Raw genomic sequence first — 21,906 nt, forward strand, 5'->3', positions numbered from 1 at the left:
AATGTCCTCGGTCTTATTTACATCATTAGCCATCAGGGAAATTAAATAGGATATGGAGGGTTACAGGAGGACAAAAGTAAAAAAGTTTCAACAGCAAACTAGGGAAAATCCATACTCCACTCCACTCTAGAGAGATGGGAATGACTCCCCATCAACCCTTTCTCCACTGGGTTCCAACACTTGGAGGACAGTCTGAACTGTCAGTACCACACAGCCACCCTAAGAAAACATCTCCAGGGAGTTCCCTGGCGGTCCAGTGGTTAGGACTTGGTGCTTTCACTGCCGTAGGCCCGGGTTCAATCCCTGGTAGGGGAACTAAGATCCTGCAAGCTACACGGCTCGGCCAAAAAAAAAAACAAAACATCTCCATCTCATGGTCAAACCCATGTTATTTGGATATATGTCCATTAGATAGTCAGTCTACCAACTTATCCTCCCACTAATTATTTATTCAAGAGTTTCCTGCTCTGTTCTTCTCCCACAGCAACTGGTATTGACCTCATACTACTAGTGTTCTACCCTGACTTGGACACCTTCACTGAGCTAATGGATCATCTGCAGCAGACCCAGAAAGCTAAAAGTCTCACTCACCCCAACCAGGCTTCTCAATCCAGGGCCCACCCATAGTCAGCCAAAGCCCATCCTCTGTTCAGCCTGGCACATTCAAATGGTATACACTGCAGGACCCAGGTGAGAAGGCATAGAAAAGTACAAAGGATTTACCTGGTACATGCCAATCAACATATTATATAAGTAATATATGAGCTGTTACTCTTGGAGCTACCTTCATGCTTTGAAAAGAAATGCCACCTATTTAAAGGAGACATTTCTTTATAACTAAGGATACCAGCTCTTAGCATCCTTGTCTCTGAGAGCACTGGGAATTAAAATCAGCAATTTCAGAAGAATCATTACATATTAAAAATTGAAAATGACCTCAGAGATAAAGTATAGACTTAGGGGCAAACTGAAATAGTAGGAAGAAACACAGCATGCACATTATGTTATGGGTCAAGTTCAACTGAAACTGGACTAACGGCTTTGTAATTCCAGGTGAAATCTGTTGAACAATTCACTAATAAACCTGAATCCTCCACTTATTGTGGAAATAAAGGCTATACCAATATTTGTAGTAATGAGAGGGACTATAACTCAAGTGATGAACTTCAGATTAATTACAGGATGACTAGAATAGTCTCCTGGTACACTGGGATTCACTCATTCATTCACAAATAATTTACTGAATGCCTGATACATGCCAGTCACTGTTCTAGGTCTTAGAGACAGAGTAGTCAACAAGACATACATTCAGATTATCTCTGACTCCAGAACCCCAACTCAACTAAGATGATCTTAATAATACTGGTGAATTTGCCTTCAGTCAGCCAGACTCTTAGCTAATGCCACTGCAGGAAAACCCTCTGTAAGGATCCTAGACAGGATTATGAATTCAGTTTATGTGCTTGAAACACTAGGGTCAAAAGAGATTAAAACCATGATCCTAGGGTACTGACTCATGTACCATACATACCCAAATATAAGGCAATGATGTTCCTAAGAATTATCCTCCAGAAAAAAGGGGGGATATAACAAGTCCCTATACTGTGTCATGTTAAGGGGCACTATTTAAACTCCTTTTAAATAGTGAACAGCAACCTCAATCAATGCTGTTTTTTGATGTGTACAGAGGTCACCAGACAGAACTGTTGTATCGGAAGGAAAAAGAAGAAATGTAACACCTATTTAATTGTTGACCTCAAAATTCTTAAGTGTTGGATGCTGCTGTAAACAAGTTATAATAAAGAGGACTTTAAAAAGGTATAAGTAAATGATAATGCTACAGAGGATGCATGAGATACAGGATGAATGAAAAGAAAAAACTGTGCTAATGTTATGCTAATAGACTTTTCTGACTTAGAATAAACTTTCCAGTGACAATACCAGGCACTTAAAAAAGGAAATAAAAATGATGTGTTCTGGAAAACTGTGTTCGATTGACTCAAAAAGTAGCTCAAATGAGGACAAAGAAACTGATGTTAAAGGTGTATGTGAAAAGTTTGAATAACTTTTCACTAAATATCTCTACTAAGTACATGTGATTTTTAATATGCACAGACATGATCAAATTAATACATTAAATAATAGAGGCATCTGACCAATTTATCTCTATCCCTATATATTTATGTATACACTAGTTGTCCAAAATTTTTGTCAGATCTTCTAGATGGAAAAATCAGAGGTCACTTTTTTCTTTTAAGAGTTGGATTTCTTTTTTTTTTTTTTTAATATTTATTTATTTGGTTGCCCTGGGTCTTAGTTGCGGTATGCAGGATCTAGTTCCCCGACCAGGGATCGAACCCAGGCCCCCTGCATTGGGAGCGTGGAGTCTTAATCACTGGACCACGAGGGAAGTCCTAGAGGTCACTTATAACAAGAGTCGCCTGGTATTGACCATATACACTCACCAGTATGGTGGATGACATGACTATGACTTTATTAGGAGTAAAAGGCGAAATAATTGAACATTTATCGAGCACCTACAGTAATATGCCAAACTTTGTGCTATCAGCATGTACATAAAATATTTCATTTAATTTCTACTTAGTACTGTGAGATGGGCACATAGGGACTTGTGTATGTTAATAACTAGTATGTAGTCTAAAACGAAAACCTTGAGGCTGCTCTGGTGGCGCAGTGGTTAAGAATCCGCCGCCAATGCAGGGGACATGGGTTCCAGCCCTGGTCCAGGAAGATCCCACATGCCGCAGAGCAACTAAGCCCGCGAGCCATAACTACTGAGCCCTCGTGCCACAACTACTGAAGCCCGCGCACCTAGAGCCCCTGCTCTGCAAGAAGATAAGCCACCGCAATGAGAAGCCCGTGCACCGCAACAGAGCAGCCCCTGCTCACTGCAACTAGAGAAAGCCCACGCGCGGCAACGAAGACCCAACGTAGCCAAAAATAAATAAATAAATTTAAAAAATATATATATATATATATATAGTTTAAAAAAGTAAAACTCAAACCTTCTCTCTCTGGCTTAGAGTCCATGTTCTTTCTACTACAGTATTAGTAAGCTTCACTTTGGAAAGGCTTAAATTTCCCTCAGTGCTCCTAAAAGGATGGCATTTATCTTTCTACCTGAGCGTGGCCGCTTCGTTTTGTCAGCTTCACTCTAGTTTGGTCCAGGCAGGGTACATCCCCATAGCGGTTCTTCTCTAGGTTTCCTGGAGACCTGAAGGAAATGAAACAAACTAAAATAAAGGAAAAAAAAAACAGCTACAAGAGTTGAAAATGGATGACAATGCAAGTGGAACTGAGCGCAAGTCAGGAGATTGTTGTCATTCATTACTTTTTCTTTTTGGTACTATTTGGTTTTGAAAAAATCATTTGCATACATATTGATTAAAAGCAAAAAAAAAAAACTTATAAAGACCACACATATAAAGTAATACTCTATACTGTTCATAGGTATGAATGTATATGTAACAGTATAAACAAAATGATCTGGTAGGAAACATACCACATTCATACTAGTGACTGCTTCTGGGGAATGAGGAGAACTGATGGTGAGGATTAGAAGGATTTCAACTTTACAATTAATTCTTTTATACAATAAAAAAGATGAAGCAAATCCAACAAAATGCTAAACACTGTCAGTACTAATGGGGTGATAGGAAATAGTTGTTTGTCACGTTATGCTCTGTTCTTTTTCATATTTAAAAAAAAAATTCCCGGACTTCCCTGGTGGCACCAGGGTTAAGAATCCACCTGCCGGGCTTCCCTGGTGGTGCAGTAGTTGAGAATCCACCTGCCAATGCAGGGGACACGGGTTCGAGCCCTGGTCCAGGAAGATCCCACATACCACGGAGCAACTAAGCCTGTGCACCGCAACTACTGAGCCTGCACTCTAGAGCCCGCAAGCCACAACTACTGAGCCCGCATGCCACAACTACTGAAGCCCACACACCCAGAGCCCATGCTCTACAACAAGAGAAGCCACCACAATGAGAAGCCTGCGCTCCACAACGAAGAACAGTCCCCGCTTGCTGCAACTAGAGAAAGCCTGCATGCCGCAATGAAGACCCAACGCAGCCAAAAATAAATAAATAAATTTATTAAACACAGTTTGAGTACTCTGTGGATTTAAAAAAAAAAAAATCCTTCTTCCCACACAAATAAGCCCAGCTGATATTTTACAAAGTTCCAAGAACAATTCAATAAAAGGAATACTCTTCGACCAACAGTGCTGGAGTAATTAGATACCTATAGGGAAAAAAATTTGAACATCAACCTAAACCTTACACCTTACACAAAAGTTCATTCAAAATGGATCACAGACTTAAATTAAATGTAAAACATAAACTTATAAAAATTTTAGGAAAAAAAACGTAGAAAAATCTTTGGATTCTAGGGCTAGGCAATGTGTTCTTAGACTTGACACCAAGAGCATGATCCGTACAAGGAATAACTGTTAAAGGAACTTCATCAAAATAAACTTCTGCTTCACAAGAGACCCAGAAAAGGATGAAAAAAAAAGCTACAGACTGGAAGAAAATATTCGCAAACCATGTATCCAACAAAGAACCAGTACCTAGAATATAAAGAACTCTCAAATCCCAACAGTTTAAAAAAAAATCCAAATAGAAAATGGGCAAAAGACATTTTACAAAGAGAATATACAGACGGCAAAGAAGCACATGAAAAGATGCTCAATATCATTAGATAGTAGGAAAATGTACATTAAAACCACAATTCTAATTTTAATTTAGGGATCTCATCACACACCTATCAGAACAGCTAAAATAAAAACTAGTGACAACACTGAACAATGGTGAGGATGCAAAGAAAATGCATCATTCATATATTGCTGGGAGGAATGCAGAAGGGTACAGCCAGTCTGGAAAAGAGCTGGGCAGTTTTTCATAAAGCTGAACACATAGTTACCATATGACCTATCAATCCCACTCTTGGACATTTATCCCAGAAAAATAGAAACTATTTTCACACAAAACCTCGACACAAATGTTCAGAGCAGCTTTAATTATAATAGAAACTGGAAACAACCCAGATGTCCTTCAACAGGTAAATGGTTAATTGGTTAACAGTTTGTACTGTGGTTCATCCATACCATGGAATATTACTCAGCAATAAAAAGGAACAAACTTGATACAAATAACAACTTGGGTGAATCTCCCGAGAATTCTACTGAGTGAAAAAAGGCAATCCCAAAAGTTTACACATAGCATGATTCCATTTATATAATAACATTCTTAAAATGATAAAATTATAGTAATGGAGAATTGATTAGTGGTTGCAGGGGCTAGGGATGGGGAGGGGTGGAATGGAGGTATGTGGTTATGGAATTCTGTATCTTGACTGCAGTTATGTATACACAAACTTACCTGTGTGATAAAAATTGTAAAGAACTAAATACATACACACACACTGAAACTGGGGAAATCTGAATAAGATTGGTGGATTGTATCAAGATCCTGGTTGTGATACTATATTAAACTTCTGGGAGATGTTACCGTGGGATAGCTGTGGAAAGGGTACACATGATCTCTATTATTTCTTACAAATGCATGTGAATCTACAATCATCTCATAATAAAGTTAAAATTTAAAGTTGAATTTTTAAAAATCCTTTGAAAGGATGGTATAGGGGAGGAAAAAAAAGGGAAAGAAAGTCTCTTGGTCCACGGGCATCCTGGACAGCAGTGAATACTCTATCTACTTCTTAATCTAGAATTCCATGGGAAACAGTTTGTTCTGTGTAAGTAGTTCTACTGGAACTTGGTGTAAGACAGGGGCCTGAAGATGTTGAGGATTCTGGTTTCTAGTTCCTGAAGTGGGACGTTTTCATTGATTCAATAAATAAAGAGGCAAGATTGGGAAGTCCTTCCATAGGACTAGGACATATTCTCTGATTATAACCCGACAGCTGGCTTGGGTGGTGCAAGGAGCACAATCCAAACCCACTTTTTTAATGTAGGGAAGGGGAACCATTGTAGAAATGACACCTCAAGGACCCCTCAGTAGAAGCACCCAGAGCAGGGTCAGAAATACCCAGGACAAGTGTGCATCCTCTGCACTGGCTGGGAAAAAGACTGGATACATACAAGGGTCTTGAGCTGGTAGGGGTGAAACAGAGCTGTGTGGGAGAGAAGAATACTCTCCCCACATGATATATACTCTGCTTTCTCTCTCTCTTATTTCTTATTTTCCTTTGCATTCTTGTTCTGCTTATTGATTTTTTTTTCTCAATTGCTTCTTCTCTCTTACTTCCCTTATTTGTTTCCTAACTCATTATTTTCCCTCTTTTTCTTTTCCTTTTCCCTCTTTCCTCATTCCCTGCATACCTTCTTTACAGCACACTGACTAAGCTGGACAGGAATTACAAGGGGAAAGAGGTACTCACAGAATCACGGATTCCTAAAACATTTAAGCTACAAAAGAGTAAGTAGATATCAGTGAGTCTAATATCAAATACTACACACAGGAAAACTGAGGTGCACAGAAGAGAAATAACTTGGGTAAGTTACAGAGGGTATTTCTGGCTAAGCTGGAACTTGAGCCTGGGACCCACTGGGGAGAGCTTCCTTAATTTTCTTTTTTTTTTTTTAAGATTTTTTTTTTTTTTGATGTGGACCATTTTTAAAGTCTTTATTGAATTTGGTACAATATTGCTTCTGTTTTACGTTTGGATTTTTGGCTGCGAGGCATATGGGATCTTAGCTCCCTGACCAGGGAACGAACCTGCACCCCCTGCATTGGAAGGCAAAGTCCTAACCACTGGACCGCCAGGGAAGTCCCTGAGCTTCCTTAATTTTCAACAAACAGTCTCAAAACTTGGAGAAAAAGAAGCTTTTGCAACAGCCAATGAAAACATGGTAAGATAAATGACAGCAGCAGTAAGGGAAATGATCCATGCTCTATTGCCAACAATAGTTATCAAGTGGTTATAAACCAGTTACAGAATTCAGGTAGAAGGAAAATCCCACAAGGCTGAATTCCTAAGAGGCAACTCCTTTCTCTTACTGACTGTGGATTATCTTAAATGGACCAGTACCCCTCCCCAGAAAGTAATGTAATACTATAAACGCTGTAGGGAGAAACTGCCCAAATGAAAGGACCAGAGATCAAATCGACAGCCTACATTTTGAGCCTACATTTTTGTTTTTTTCCTAAAAACACTTGCATATCAGGGAAATATCAAAAAATGTATCCATTAGTACACAGTTCCTCCACTGGGACTAAAGACCTTCAGAAATTTCACAGTATACACTGTTGGAAACAAGCACCAAGAGTTGCCTCTTTCTGGATGAGAGAAACTATCATCTAAGTGAGAGTGAGGCTCCTAACACAAGGAAAAGCCTCTGTTAAGGAAGTGAGGTGTGGAAGGAGGGGTACCAATGCATGCCACAGCATCCTGGAAAGTGATCGCTGGCCCAAACTTTTCCTACTTACATGGAACAGTGGAAAGTGCCAACAGGGTTCTCACGACGGATGTCTTCATACTCCTCATATATCCCCCGCTTTTGCCTGGTGCTAACATAGTCCATCAACTCTTGGATGGTCATGGCATGGGGACCTGGGACATGCACTGAGTCCCAGTCTAAGGTCGGAGGGAGGGAGAACAGGATGATCTCATCGAAGGGATCTGGGTGGCCGTTCATCTGGGATAGAAACTGGAAATTCCAAGTGGCGAGGTCAATTTTGACGTACCCACCCAGGTTTTCTGGAAGGCACTCCCTGGGCAGGTGCTGGGTGACTTCAGATGTCTTTAATATCTGAATCTGGAAAGCCAGAAAGAACCACGTGAGTATGTGGGGAGGGAGGGGAACAAAAAGATAAAGAACAAAAGTGCTTTGGAGAATGATATGAGATTTGCTTGAAATACCTGGTAAACTTAGAAAAGGAGTAGACTGAATTTCATCTGCTTGGGAATGAAGTCCTACGAATTTCCCAGAAAAGGTTTGACTTCCCACAATGTATAGCAAATTCATTCCTGGAATTAGGGGCCCTGTTATAAACCTTATATAAACGTAGGTATAGTGAACCAAGGCTTTATACTATTTACAAGGCTTTCCAGTACCATCTCATGTGGGTATTCGCCTTTTTGACTACTAAGAATGCATGGGAAGTGGTTATTTTTGTCAACCCCATACTAAGGCAATCAATTCTAAGCCTGTTGGCTTGTGTTTTACTCACAGCTTGGTACGGACATTCTCAAAGATAGGTTTCCGTGAAAGCAAGACAAGGCCAGCCTCCCAGAGGCTGGGTAGCCCAGGAAAAATGCTAGAGAAGTAATTGTAATACTTAATTCCTCTCTCTGCTTGGACACAGCCATACTGGACCAAATTAGCCTAGTTGGTTCTTTTTGGAATCTGTGTGGAATGGGAATGTTTGCCTTGCTTGCTGTTGCCTCTTCCTGGAATGCTGCTTCCTGGAATGCCCTCTTTTCCTCTTTGGCCTCTTCAAGGACGAGCTTATAGCTCAATCTCTTCTGTGAAGCCCTCCCTGACAGTCTGAGATAACATTCTCCTCTATGTTTCTCAGAGCCACAGTTCTCTGAACATGTCTGTGTCCCCTTTCAGGACCATAAGCTCCTCAGGAATAAGCGCTATCTTACTCAACTTTTAATTCCCAGGGCCCAGAGCCTGGACTGTAAAGGTGCTCAATATATTCTGAGTTCATACATGCATGTATATACTTGTATATAATTCAAGTGTTAAGAACTTGCCTAAGGAGTCCTCTCAAAGAGTTATCTTAGGAAAGAAATCTCCTACTCTGGGGTCACTAGGTCACTAAGTAGCTTCCGCAGAATCAAACACCTTTAGTTTCCCCTCTCCAACCCAAGTCGCCTCAGCTACAAAGATCTGTATTGTTATTATTCATATAATCTCATACTAAAAAAAAAAACCCTCTGATAATATTTTACAACATTATTATCTTATTCTATTATACCAATGTTTCATATACCCTTTCTTTCAAGGGTGAGAAATGAATGAGTAAATGACTGAAACCATAATCTTTCCATCCTGGAATACTCAGTGGATGATAATAGAATCAAGATAATTTTAGACAATGCTTTTGAAGTTGGGAAGCAACAAGCTGTTTTAAGAGAAAATGCCAGGAATAAAGTAAAAGAGAGATTGAGAGTCTCCTCCACCACCGTGGTGGTCAAGGGGACTGAATATTTCCAGTTGAACAAATTCAAACACCAGTTCAACTGATGTAATTATATTAGAAGTTGTTAAATATTAAAAGCCTGTAGAGCCACAGGACTAAATTTTGGAAGTAGTAGCTATCTCTGAGTCACTCACGGGACACATTCCTTCGATACTATCTGCATGCAAGGTGCTACATACAGGGGAAGTGCCCAAACTATGTCCAGGTCCTAACTCCAAGGAACTTGTACAGTAAGAAAGGCAGCCTATACTGGGCTGAGTAAAGAATAAAGCAGAGAATATAAGTGAACACACTAACAGAAGCAGAAAGAGAAGCAAGCCAGGAAGGTTTTTTGAAGGTAGAAAATTAATTGGCAGGTTTCAGCAGTAGAGATGGAAATGTATCTATCCCACCCCCAAATAAAATTAAGTTAGCTTCCTTTACCCTCTCCCGGACTTTGTCCTTCAGAAGGAGGCTGATGATGGAATAGGGCACTCGGAACCATATGGGTGCTCCCACAATCAGCACTTTCTTCAAACGAGCTGGAAAAGCTCCCTGCGGAGAACAATACAAGAATTTAAAAATACCAGTTAGGGCACTGCAACAGTGCCTAATGGGACCTTTGACTGTTCAAGTACAAAGTTTAGGTTTTTTGCTCTTCTCACCATTCTTACCCAGCAGGTAAGCTTAATTCAGGTTTCACTTAGTAGCTAGAGAAAAAGTGGTTAAAAAGAAAGAAATGGAAGCAACCTAAATGCCCATCAACAGAGGAATGGATAAAGAAGATGTGGTACATATATATATATATATAATGGAATATTACTCAGCCATAAAAAAAACAAAATAATGCCATTTGCAGCAACATGGATGAACCTAGAGATTGTCATACTGAGTGAAGTAAGTCAGACACAAAAATACAAATATCATATATCGCTTATATGTGGAATCTACAAAAAGTGTACAAATGAACTTATTTACAAAACAGAAGTAGAGTCACGGATGTAGAAAACAAACTTATGGTTACCAGGGGATGAAGCGGGGAGAGGGATAAATTGGGAGATTGGTATTGATATATACACACTACTATATAGAAAATAGATAATAAGAACCTGCTGTATAGCACAGGGAACTCTATACTCTGTAATGGCCTATATGGGAAATGAATACAAAAAAAAAAAAGAGTGTACATACGTAGATATATCAATATAACTGATTTGTACACCTGAAACTAACACAACATTGTAAATCAACTAAACTCCAATAAAAATTTTTTAAATTGATTTACCTTTAATTGTAATCATGTTATGGAGAAACAGAGAAGAACAAAAGTTTGGCCTGGGACACCTCAGAATTATAGGTGAGTGTGCTGGAATCTGCACATTTAAATGCATGGGCTTTGAGTTATTTGATCTGGACCCATTTAATGACAGAGAAAGACTTCAGGACTTGTAGTTACATTAGTAAGAGATACCCTAAAGATTCTCAAGTCTTCCGGCAGATCTGAAAGAGGAATCTCAAAGGAAACTTTGATAACAGATGGATATCTCCTTACCATTTTTTCCCGTGATTATATTTCCCTGATCACATGAGTTCTCTATGATTTTTATTGTCAGCACAATGCTGCATTTTCAGAGAAAATCTTATTTGTGAAGCAAATAAATAAAATAAAAAATAAAAGTAACAATGTTATGTTGTCAATATAAGCTTTATGGATCAAAACTACTCTGATTTTTCTTGTCAGCATACATGTGTGCATCCTTAAGTTCTGATTATTAAAACTTTAAGGAACAACTAGATCACGAATAAAATGAACATGAAACATTTCTCATAATCTTTCCTTTATTCTGATATCTGTGTGTTTATAATCATTGATTTTCCACTCATCTCTTCATCTATTTACGTATTCATTCATTCAATCAATCAATATGATCTAGCGGGCACAAGGGCAAATGAGGTCTAAAAGAAAAGAGACACCCTGATCTGCACAAGGCATAAGAATGAAAAATTATTCCTTCTTAATCCATAGCTCTTAGTTTCATTTAGTTTCTCAATATTTCAGCACTTCTCATAGGCAGGGACACTGAATAATACTGGTATTCTAACTGGAAAGAAATTATTCCCAGTTAGATTATAATAGTAGTTTTAAAAAATATTTTTACTGGGCTTCCCTGGTGGCGCAGTGGTTGAGAGTCCGCCTGCCAATGCAGGGGACATGGGTTCGTGCCCCGGTCTGGGAAGATCCCACATGCCGCAGAGCGGCTGGGCCCGTGAGCCATGGCCGCTGAGCCTGCGCGTCCGGAGCCTGTGCTCCGCAGCGGGAGAGGCCGCGACAGTGAGAGGCCCATGTACCGCAAAAAAAAAAAAAAAAAAAAAAAAAAAAAAATTATTTATTTATTTTTGGCTGCTCTGTTTCTTCATTGTGGCACGCAGCCTTCTCTAGTTGTACTGTGCGGGCTCCAGAGTGCACAGGCTCAGTAGTTGTGGCACATAGGCTCTCTAGTTATGGCACGTGGGCTCTCTAGTGGCATGCAGGCTTAGTTGCCCTGCGGCACATGGGATCTTAGCTCTTCCACCAGGGATTGAACCCACGTCCCCTGCAGCGGAAGTCAGATCCTTAACCACTGGACCACCAGGGCAGTCGCCACTATAATAGTATTTTTTTTTTTTTGGCTGTGTTAGGTCTTTGTTGCTGCGTGGAGGCTTTCTCTAGTTGCAGTGAGCGGGGGCAACTCTTCGTTGTGGTGCACAGGCTTATCATTGCAATGGCTTCTCTTGTTGTGGAGCACAGGCTCTAGGCGCACAGGCTTCAGTAGTTGTGGCACACGGGCTCAGTAGTTGTGGCTCGCGGGCTCCAGAGCGCAGGCCCAGCCGCCACGGCGCACAGGCCCAGTTGCTCTGCGGCATGTGGGATCTTCCCGGACCAGGGCTCAAACCCGTGTCCCCTGCATTGGCAGGCAGATTCTTAACCACTGCGCCACGAGGGAAGCCCCTATAACAGTATTTTAAAGTATTATAATAGCATTTTAAAGTACAAAAGATAAATATAAATTATAATAGTATTTTAAAGTATAAAAGATAAATATGAAAAAATTAACCACCCTATAAATAATAATCAGCATAAAAGTATAATGGTAAAAAGCCTCTGGTTTATAATAGCACTTGTGCACACAAGCACCATCTCCTTCCCTGTCTCTCTCCCCCTGTAAGTCACTGGTCATACAAAAAAGATGATTTATCCTTGGTGTCTGCTACGTTTATACATACATATATAGGTATACATTTTTTTAGCCTAGGAATATATGTCATAAGAAACATGTAAGACACATAATTTTAAAATCTTATTGAAAGACATAACAAAAGACTTTAAAAAAAATCCATAAAAAAAAAAAAAAAAAATCCATAAAACAAAACATAGCATTCCTGGACAGGAGAAGATGATGCTGTAAAGATGTCAATTCTCCAATTAATTCATTATATCCAAATTAAATCCCAAAGTGTTTTATCTTCCAGAACTTGACTGAATGACTCTAACATTCATCTAATCAAAAGATGATGATTTTTTAAAATATTTTCTCATCAGATTTATAATTTTGAATAAGTGGTTATCTCTGGGGAATGGCACTGGGGTGTGTGAGGGAGTGGTCAGAGACTTTTCCTTGAATTACTTTTTAATTGCTTTTATAATTTATAAAAACTAGTTATAAAGTTTGTTTTTAGTATGCATGTTATATATCAGTAAATATTTAAATAAAAACACATGAAAGCGCATGTAAAAGAATAAAAGTGCAAAAAGGTCAAAACAACTTTTAGAAATAAAAGAATACAGGGAAGCTTGTTGTATAAGATATTAAACTTTATTATAAGGCTACAATAAATTAAAAAGTGAATATGTTGGTCTTGATGCCTAGATCAACAGAACAGGGAGTCCAGAAATAGACATACTTACCATATGGAAATTAAGTATAAGATAAAGGTGTTATCCCAAATGAGTAGGGAAATAAATGTATTAGTTATCAAATGTTGCCAGGACAGCTATTTGAAAACAAATTATTTTGTCCATAATATTATGTACCATATATAATATGATATATTATTAAATATACTACATGTAATATAGTATATTAAAACGATAATGAAAAATTAAGAAAACATAGTAGTATGACAAAAGACACCATAAAGTTGAACAAATTATAAACTGCAAAAATGCTGGTAACACATACTTAACAATACTCTTAATATTCTTAATAACAAGTCTTGTAAATCAATGAGACAAACACTTCAATAGAAAAATGGGTAAGGACTTCCCTGGTGGCACAGTGGTTAACAATCCACCTGTCAATGCAGGGGACATGGGCTCAAGCCCTGCTCTGGGAAGATCCCACATGCTGCGGAGCAGCTAAGCCTGTGCGCCACAACTACTGAGCCTGCACTTTAGAGCCCGTGTGCCAGAACTACTGAAGCCCGCGTGCCTACAGCCCATGTTCCGCAACAAGAGAAGCCACCGCTATGAGTAGCCCGCATACCACAACAAAGAGTAGCCCCCACTCGCCGCAACTAGAGAAAGCCCACGCACAGCAACAAAGACCCAACGCAGCCAAAATTTAATTAATTAATTAATTAATTTTAAAAAATCTGAAGTATGAGACTGTGCATTAAACTTCTACTTACAACTTTCGTGAGAATGAGGATGTTAGGGGACTATATCTAAAATTTTACCTGCTCCCAATGACAGAGCAGTAAGTCACCAAGAAAAACATGATATGGATTTTAAGGCAACCAAACTTTTATTTCATTCTCTTTGAATTTATATAGCAAAACAACAACAAAACATCCATAGTAGTTTCATTATTTTGAACCAGATAAAGGAGGACACATTAACAGCAAAAGAACATTTGAAAAAAAAAAAGATACTACAATGTTATTATTTAAAGAAGTTCAAACAACAAAAAAAAGGATGTTATTATTTTAGAACTTCTAAATTCAAAAAAAGAGCAAAGGGAGGTGGGGTTCCCAGACTCTGTCTGGAGGAAGCGAGACTGCACCCGCTCAGGCAGTCAGAGGGAAGGGGACGGGACCAGCGGGCGGGCAGGCGGACTCGCCCTCTCGGTGACTGCACCAATCGGGTGTGCCCTACCTGCCCGCAAGTGCCCCTGGATGAAGCCGTACCGTGTGTCCTGACCAGGTCTTGGTGCTCCGGCCAGGTGTCAGGCCTGTGCCTCTGAGGTAGGAGAGCCGAGTTCAGGACACTGGTCCACCAGAGACCTCCTGGCTCCCAGGAGGCGAAAGCTCTCCCAGAGATCTCCATCTAAATGCTAAGACCCAGCTCCACTCAATGACCAGCAAGCTACAGTGCTGGACACCCTATGCCAAACAACTAACAAGACAGGAACACAATCCCACCCATTAGCAGAGAGGCTGCCTAAAATCATAATAAGGTCATAAACACCCCAAAACACAGTACCGGACGCAGTCCCGCCAACCAGAAAGACAAGATCCAGCCTCACCCACCAGAACACAGGCACCAGTCCCCTCCACCAGGAAGCCTACACAACCCACCAAAACAACCTTAGCCACTGGGGGCACACACCAAAAACAACGGGAACTACGAACCTGCAGCCTGTGAAAAGGAGATACCAAACACAGTAAGTTAAGCAAAATGAGAAGACAGAGAAACACACAGCAGATGAAGGAGCAAGGTAAAAACCCTACAGACCAAACAAATGAAGAGGAAACAGGCAGTCTACCTGAAAAAGACTTCACAATAATGACAGTAAAGATGATCAAAAATCCTGGAAATAGAATGGAGAAAATACAAGAAATGTTTAACAAGGACCTAAAAGAACTAAAGAGCAAACAAACAATGATGAACAACACAATAAATGAAATTTAAAATTCTCTAGAAGGAATCAATAGCAGAATAACAGAGGCAGAAGAACGGATAAGTGACCTGGAAGATAAAATAGTGGAAATAACTACCACAGAGCAGAATGAAGAAAAAAGAATGAAAAGAATTGAGGACAGTCTCAGAGACCTCTGGGACAACATTAAACACACCAACATTCGAATTATAGGGATCCCGGAAGAAGAGGAGAAAAAGAAAGGGACTGAGAAAATATTTGAACAGATTATAGTTGAAAATTTCCCTAATATAGGAAAGGAAATATTCGATCAAGCCCAGGAAGCACAGAGAGTCCCATACAGAATAAATCCAAGGAGAAACACGCCAAGACACATATTAATCAAACTATCAAAAATTAAATACAAAGAAAGAATATTAAAAGCAGCAAGGGAAAAAAAACAAATAACACACAAGGGAATCCCCATTAGGTAACAGCTGATCTTTCAGCAGGAACTCTGCAAGCCAGAAGGGAGTGGCAGGACATATTTAAAGTGATGAAAGAGAAAAACCTACAACCAAGATTACTCTAGGCAGCAAGGATCTCATTCAGATTCGACAGAGAAATTAAAACCTTTACAGACAAGCAAAAGCTAAGAGAATTCAGCACCGCCAAACCAGCTTTACAAAAAAAGCTAAAGGAACTTCTCTAGGCAAGAAACACAAGAGAAGGTAAAGACCTACAATAACAAACCCAAAACAATTAAGAAAATGGTAACAGGAACATACATATTGATTAACTACCTTAAATGTAAATGGATTAAATGCTCCAACCAAAAGACACAGACTGGCTGAATAGATACAGAAACAAGACCGATAAATATGCTGTCTACAAGAGACCCACTTCAGACCTAGGGACACATACAGACTGAAAGTGAGGGGATGGAAAAAGATATTCCATGCAAATGGAAAATCAAAAGAAAGCTGGAGTAGCAATTCTCATATCAGACAAAAGAGACTTTAAAATAAAGACTATTACAAGAGACAAAGAAGGACAGTACATAATGATCAAGGGATCAATCCAAGAAGAAGATATAACAATTGTAAATATTTATGCACCCAACATAGGAGCACCTAAATACATAAGGCAAATGCTAACAGTCATAAAAGGGGAAATCAACAGTAACACAATCACAGTAGGGGACGTTAACACTCCACTTTCACCAATGGACAGATAATCCAAAATGAAAATAAATAAGGAAACACAAGCTTTAAATGATACATTAAACAAGATGGACTTAATTGACATTTATAGGACATTCCATCCAAAAACAACACAATACACTTTCTTCTCAAGTGCTCATGGAACATTCTCCAGGATAGATCGTATCTTGGGTCACAAATCAAGTCTTGGTAAATTTAAGAAAACTGAAATCACATCAAGTATCTTTTCCGACCACAACTCTATGAGACTGGATATCAATTACAGGAAAAAAAATCTGTAAAAAATACAAACACATGGAGGCTACACAGTACACTACTAAATAACCAAGAGATAACTGAAGAAATCAAAGAAGAAATTTAAAAATACCTAGAAACAAATGACAATGAAAACACAACAACCCAAAACCTATGGGATGCAGAAAAAGCAGATCTAAGAGGGAAGTTTATAGCAATACAAGAAACAAGAAATATCTCAAATAAACAAACTAACCTTACACCTAAAGCAATTAGAGAAAGAAGAACAAAACAAATCCCACAGTTAGCAGAAGGAAAGAAATCATAAAGATCAGAGCAGAAATAAATGAAAAAGACATGAAGGAAACAATAGCAAAGATCAAAACAACTAAAAGCTGGTTCTTTGAGAAGATAAACAAAATTGATAAACCATTAGCCAGACTCATCAAGAAAAAAGGGAGAGGACTCAAATCAATAGAATTAGAAATGAAAAAGGAGAAGTAACCATTGACACTGCAGAAATACAAAGGATCATGAGAGATTACTACAAGCAACTATATGCCAGTAAAATGAACAACCTGGAAGAAATGGACAAATTCTTAGAAAAGCACAACCTTCCAAGACTGAACCAGGAACAGACCAATCACAAGCACTGAAATTGAGACTGTGATTAAAAATCTTCCAACAAACAAAAGCCTAGGACCAGGTGGCTTCACAGGCGAATTCTATCAAACATTTAGAGAAGAGCTAACACCTATCCTTCTCAAACTCTTCCAAAATATAGCAGAGGGAGGAACACTCCCAAACTCATTCTACGAGGCCACCATCACCCTGATACCAAAACCAGACAAAGATGTCACAAAGAAAGAAAACTACAGGCCAATATCACTGATGAACATAGAGGCAAAAATCCTCAACAAAACAGTAGAAAACAGAATCCAACAGCACATTAAAAGGATCATACACCATGATCAAGTGGGGTTTACCTCAGGAATGCAAGGATTCTTCAATATACGCAAATCAATCAGTGTGATAAACCATATCAACAAATTGAAGGAGAAAAACCATATGATCAACTCAATAGATGCAGAAAAAGCTTTTGACAAAATTCAACACCCATTTATGATAAAAACCCTCCAGTAAGCAGACATAGAGGGAACTTACCTCAACATAATAAAGGCTATATATGACAAACCCACAGCCAACATTGTTCTCTATGGTGAAAAACTGAAACCATTTCCTCTAAGATCAGGAAGAAGACAAGGTTGTCCACTCTCACCACTATTATTCAACATAGTTTTGGAAGTTTTAGCCACAGCAATCAGAGAAGAAAAAGAAATAAAAGGAATCCAAATCGGAAAAGAAGAAGTAAAGCTGTCACTGTTTGCAGATGACATGATACTGTATGTAGAGAATCCTAAACATGCTACCAGAAAACTACTAGAGCTAATCAATGAATTTGGTAAAGTAGCAGGATACAAAATTAATGCACAGAAATCTCTTGCATTCCTATACACTAAGAACGAAAGATCAGAAACAGAAATTAAGGAAACACTCCCATTTACCATTGCAACAAAAAGAATAAAATGCCTAGGAATAAACCTACCTAAGGAGACAAAAGACCTGTATGCAGAAAACTGTAAGACACTGATGAAAGAAATTAAAAATGATACAAACAGATGGAGAGATGTACCATGTTCTTGGATTGGAAGACTCAACATTGTGAAAATAACTATACTACCCAAAGCAAGCTACAGATTCAATGCAATCCTTATCAAACTACCAATGGCATTTTTCATAGAACTAGAACAAAAGATTTCACAATTTGTATGGAAACACAAAAGATGCCGAATAGCCAATGCAATCTTGAGAAAGAAAAACGGAGCTGGAGGAATCAGGTTCTCTGACTTCAGACTATATTACAAAGCTATAGTAAATCAAGACAATATGGTACTGGCACAAAAACAAGAAATTTAGATCAATGGAACAGGATAGAAAGCCCAGAGATAAACCCATGCACATATGGTCACCTTATTTTTGATAAAGGAGGCAAGAATATACAATGGAGAAAAGCCAGCCTCTTCCATAAGTGGTGCTGGGAAAACTGGACAGCTGCATGTAAAAGAGTGAAATTAGAACACTCCCTAACACCATACACAAAAATAAACTCAAAATGGATTAGAGACCTAAATGTAAGACCAGACACTATAAAACTCTAAGAGGAAAACATAAGCAGAACACTCTATGACATAAATCACAGCAAGATCCTTTTTGACCCACCTCCTAGAGAATGGAAATAAAAACAACAATAAACAAATGGGACCTTATGAAACTTAAAAGCTTTTGCACAGCAAAGGAAAACATAAACAAGACGAAAAGACAACCCTCAGAGTGGGAGAAAATATTTGCAAATGAAGTAACTGACAAAGGATTAATCTCTAAAATTTATAAGCAGCTCATGTAGCTCAGTATCAAAAAAACAAACAATCCAATCCAAAAATGGGCAGAAGACCTAAACAGGCATTCCTCCAAGATATACAGACTGCCAACAAAGAAGATATACAGACTGCCAACAAACACATGAAAGGATGTTCAACATCATTTATCTTTAGAGAAATGCAAATCAAAACAACAATGAGGTAACACCTCACACCAGTCAGAATGGCCATCAAAAAATCTACAAACAATAAATGCTGGAGAGGGTACGGAGAAAAGGGAACCCTCTTGCACTGTTGGTGGGAATGTAAATTGGTACAGCCACTATGGAGAACAGTATGGAGGTTCCTTAAGAAACTAAAAATAGAACTACCATACGACCCAGCCATCCCATTACTGGGCATATATCCTGAGAAAACCATAATTCAAAAAGAGTCACATACCACAATGTTCATTGCAGCTCTAGTTACAATAGCCAGGACATGGAAGCAACTTAAGTGTCTATCAACAGATGAATGGATAAAGAAGATGTGACACATATATACAATGGAATATTACTCAGCCATACAAAGAAATGAAATTGAGTTATTTGTAGTGAGGTGGATGGACCTAGAGTCTGTCACACAGAATGAAGTAAGTCAGAAAAAGAAAAACAAATACTGTATGCTAACACATATATATGGAATCCAAAAAAAAAAAAAAAGGTTCTGAAAAACCTAGGGGCAGGATAGGAATAAAGATGCAGACATCGATCCTTTTGTAGTTCATAAGTGTGATGACTGGGTGTTCACGCGCTTGTGTGATATGTGCCTCCTTCCAACCTTGTGGCACATTACCCGTCTGACATGAAAAAAAAAAGATGCAGACATAGAGAATGGGCTTGAGGACATGGGGAGGGGGAAGGGTAAGCTGGGACAAAGTGAGAGAGTGGCATGGACATATATACACTAACAAATGTAAAACAGATAGCTAGTGGGAAGCAGCCACATAGCTCAGCGAGATCAGCTCGGTGCCCTGTGACCACCTAGAGGGGTGGGATAGTGAGGGTGGGAGGGAGACGCAAGAGGGAGGAGATATGGGGATATACGTATATGTACAGCTGATTCACTTTGCTATAAAGCAGAAACTAACACACCATTGTAAAGCAATTATACTCCAATAAAGATGTTAAAAAAAAGAAAAAAAAGAGAAAATTTATGGAACGCTGTACTGGGATGGCTGAAGGAAATAGATACCCATATTTCTTGGTGACAGTGTAAATTTTTTTTCCACTTTTATGGAGGGTAACCTAGTAATGTATAAGAGAGATTAAGAATATTCATAATCTTTAGCCAAATAATCCATGTCTTAGAAATACCTTCTTAAAATAATTTAAAAGAAAAAGCTTAGGGCTTCCCTGGTGGCACAGTGGTTGAGAGTCCGCCTGCCGATGCAGGGGACACGGGTTCGTGCCCCGGTCCGGGAAGATCCCACATGCCGCGGAGCGGCTGGGCCCGTGAGCCATGGCCACTGAGCCTGCGCGTCCGGAGCCTGTGCTCCGCAACGGGAGAGGCCACAACAGTGAGAGGCCCGCGTATCACAAAAAAAAAAAAGAAAAAAAAAAAAGAAAAAGCTTAAATGATCATAATAGTATTATTTAAACCTGAAAACAATATGAATAATACAGAAAGATGGTTAGATGATTAAACTGTCTGTGATATATTAACTTACCAGGTTATTGTGACTCTGTTAAAACTGAAACAGAAAGCCTATTTTGTGGAAAGGAGGGACTATTTAGTATGCAAAACTGGAAAAAAATTAGCTATCCATATGGAAAAAAAAGTCAGATTCCTACATCTCATACCATACTCAAAAATCAACTCCAGATGGATTAAGGTCTTAAATGACAAAAACAAAATTTTAAATTTTTAAAAGAAAATAGCTTCTCAAAAAGTTAAACATAGAACTACCACATGATCCAACAATTCCACTTCTAGGCATATACACAAAAGAACTGAAAGCAAGGACTGAAACAGATGCTGTAACACCAATGTTCATAGCACCATTATTCACAATAGCCAAAAAGTGGAAAGAACCCAACTGTTTGACAGATGAATGGATTAACAACACGTGGTATATACATACAATAAAATATTATTCAGCCTTAAAAAGGAATGAAATTCTGATACATGTTACAATATGGATGAATCTTAAAAATATTATGCTAAGTGATCAGACACAAAGGACAAATGCTGCATGATTCCACTTACATGAGGACCTAGAATAGGCAAATTCATAGCGACAGAAAGTAGAATAAAGGTTACCAGGGGCTAGGGGGCAGGGTGGGGATATACTGATTAACGGGCACAGAGTTTCTGTTTGGGATGATGAATAGTTTTGAAAATGGACAGTGGTGATGGGTTGCATTGTGAATGTACTTAATGCTACTGAATTGTACACTTAAAATGGTTAAAATGGTAAATTTTGTTATGTATATTTTACCACAATAAAATAAATCACTAAAAACATTAATACACATGGTGGAATCAGTGGTACAGCAGTAAAATAAAATAAAATAGCTAATTAATTTTTTCTGACTTTGGAATAGGGAAGGATTTACAATGCAAAACATATTAAGCAGAAAATAAAATACAGACTCATTTAATCATACTAAAACTAAGAACTTATGTTAGTCAAAAGGACTGTATAAAAAGTGAAAAAACAAGCTATAAACTGAGACAGTGTATGTATATACATATACACACACACAGAGAAATAGATTAGTACAAAACTACATAAATGGATGATAGGAAAATAGGTAAAAGCCATAAACAGGCACTTTGCAGCAGAAGAAAACATATATGGCCAATAAATATATGAAGGGATACTTAACCTCACTAATAAGAGAGAGGTAAGTTATACCACAAGATACCATTTTATACCCACTCGATTGGGAAAAATTAAGAAGTGTGACATTATCATGTATTGGAGAGGATGTGGAAATTTTACACATGGCAGGTG

General features: G+C 38.6%; 1 protein-coding gene and 1 non-coding gene across 3 annotated transcripts in view; one reads left to right on the forward strand and one right to left on the reverse strand.

The window, feature by feature from the left end:
- PTPN9 (protein tyrosine phosphatase non-receptor type 9) overlaps positions 1–21,906 on the reverse strand; it is an 80,333-nt gene that overhangs the window by 12,778 nt on the left and 45,649 nt on the right. For both annotated transcript variants that reach the window (XM_027123655.1, XM_027123656.1), the window contains exons 6-8: positions 9,621–9,731; positions 7,473–7,801; positions 3,142–3,235 (exon numbers count right to left, since the gene is read on the reverse strand). In XM_027123655.1, the coding sequence (XP_026979456.1) occupies positions 3,142–3,235; positions 7,473–7,801; positions 9,621–9,731 (534 nt within the window). The remainder of the gene's footprint in view (positions 1–3,141; positions 3,236–7,472; positions 7,802–9,620; positions 9,732–21,906) is intronic.
- On the forward strand, positions 19,658–19,752 carry LOC113629391 (small nucleolar RNA U13). The gene has a single exon (XR_003436521.1). It is a non-coding gene; the product is annotated as a small nucleolar RNA U13 (small nucleolar RNA).

This window comes from Aethalodelphis obliquidens, unplaced genomic scaffold, assembly GCF_003676395.1.
Source record: "Aethalodelphis obliquidens isolate GAN/ISIS:26980383/991018 unplaced genomic scaffold, ASM367639v1 scaffold26, whole genome shotgun sequence".
Lineage (NCBI taxonomy): Eukaryota > Metazoa > Chordata > Mammalia > Artiodactyla > Delphinidae > Aethalodelphis > Aethalodelphis obliquidens.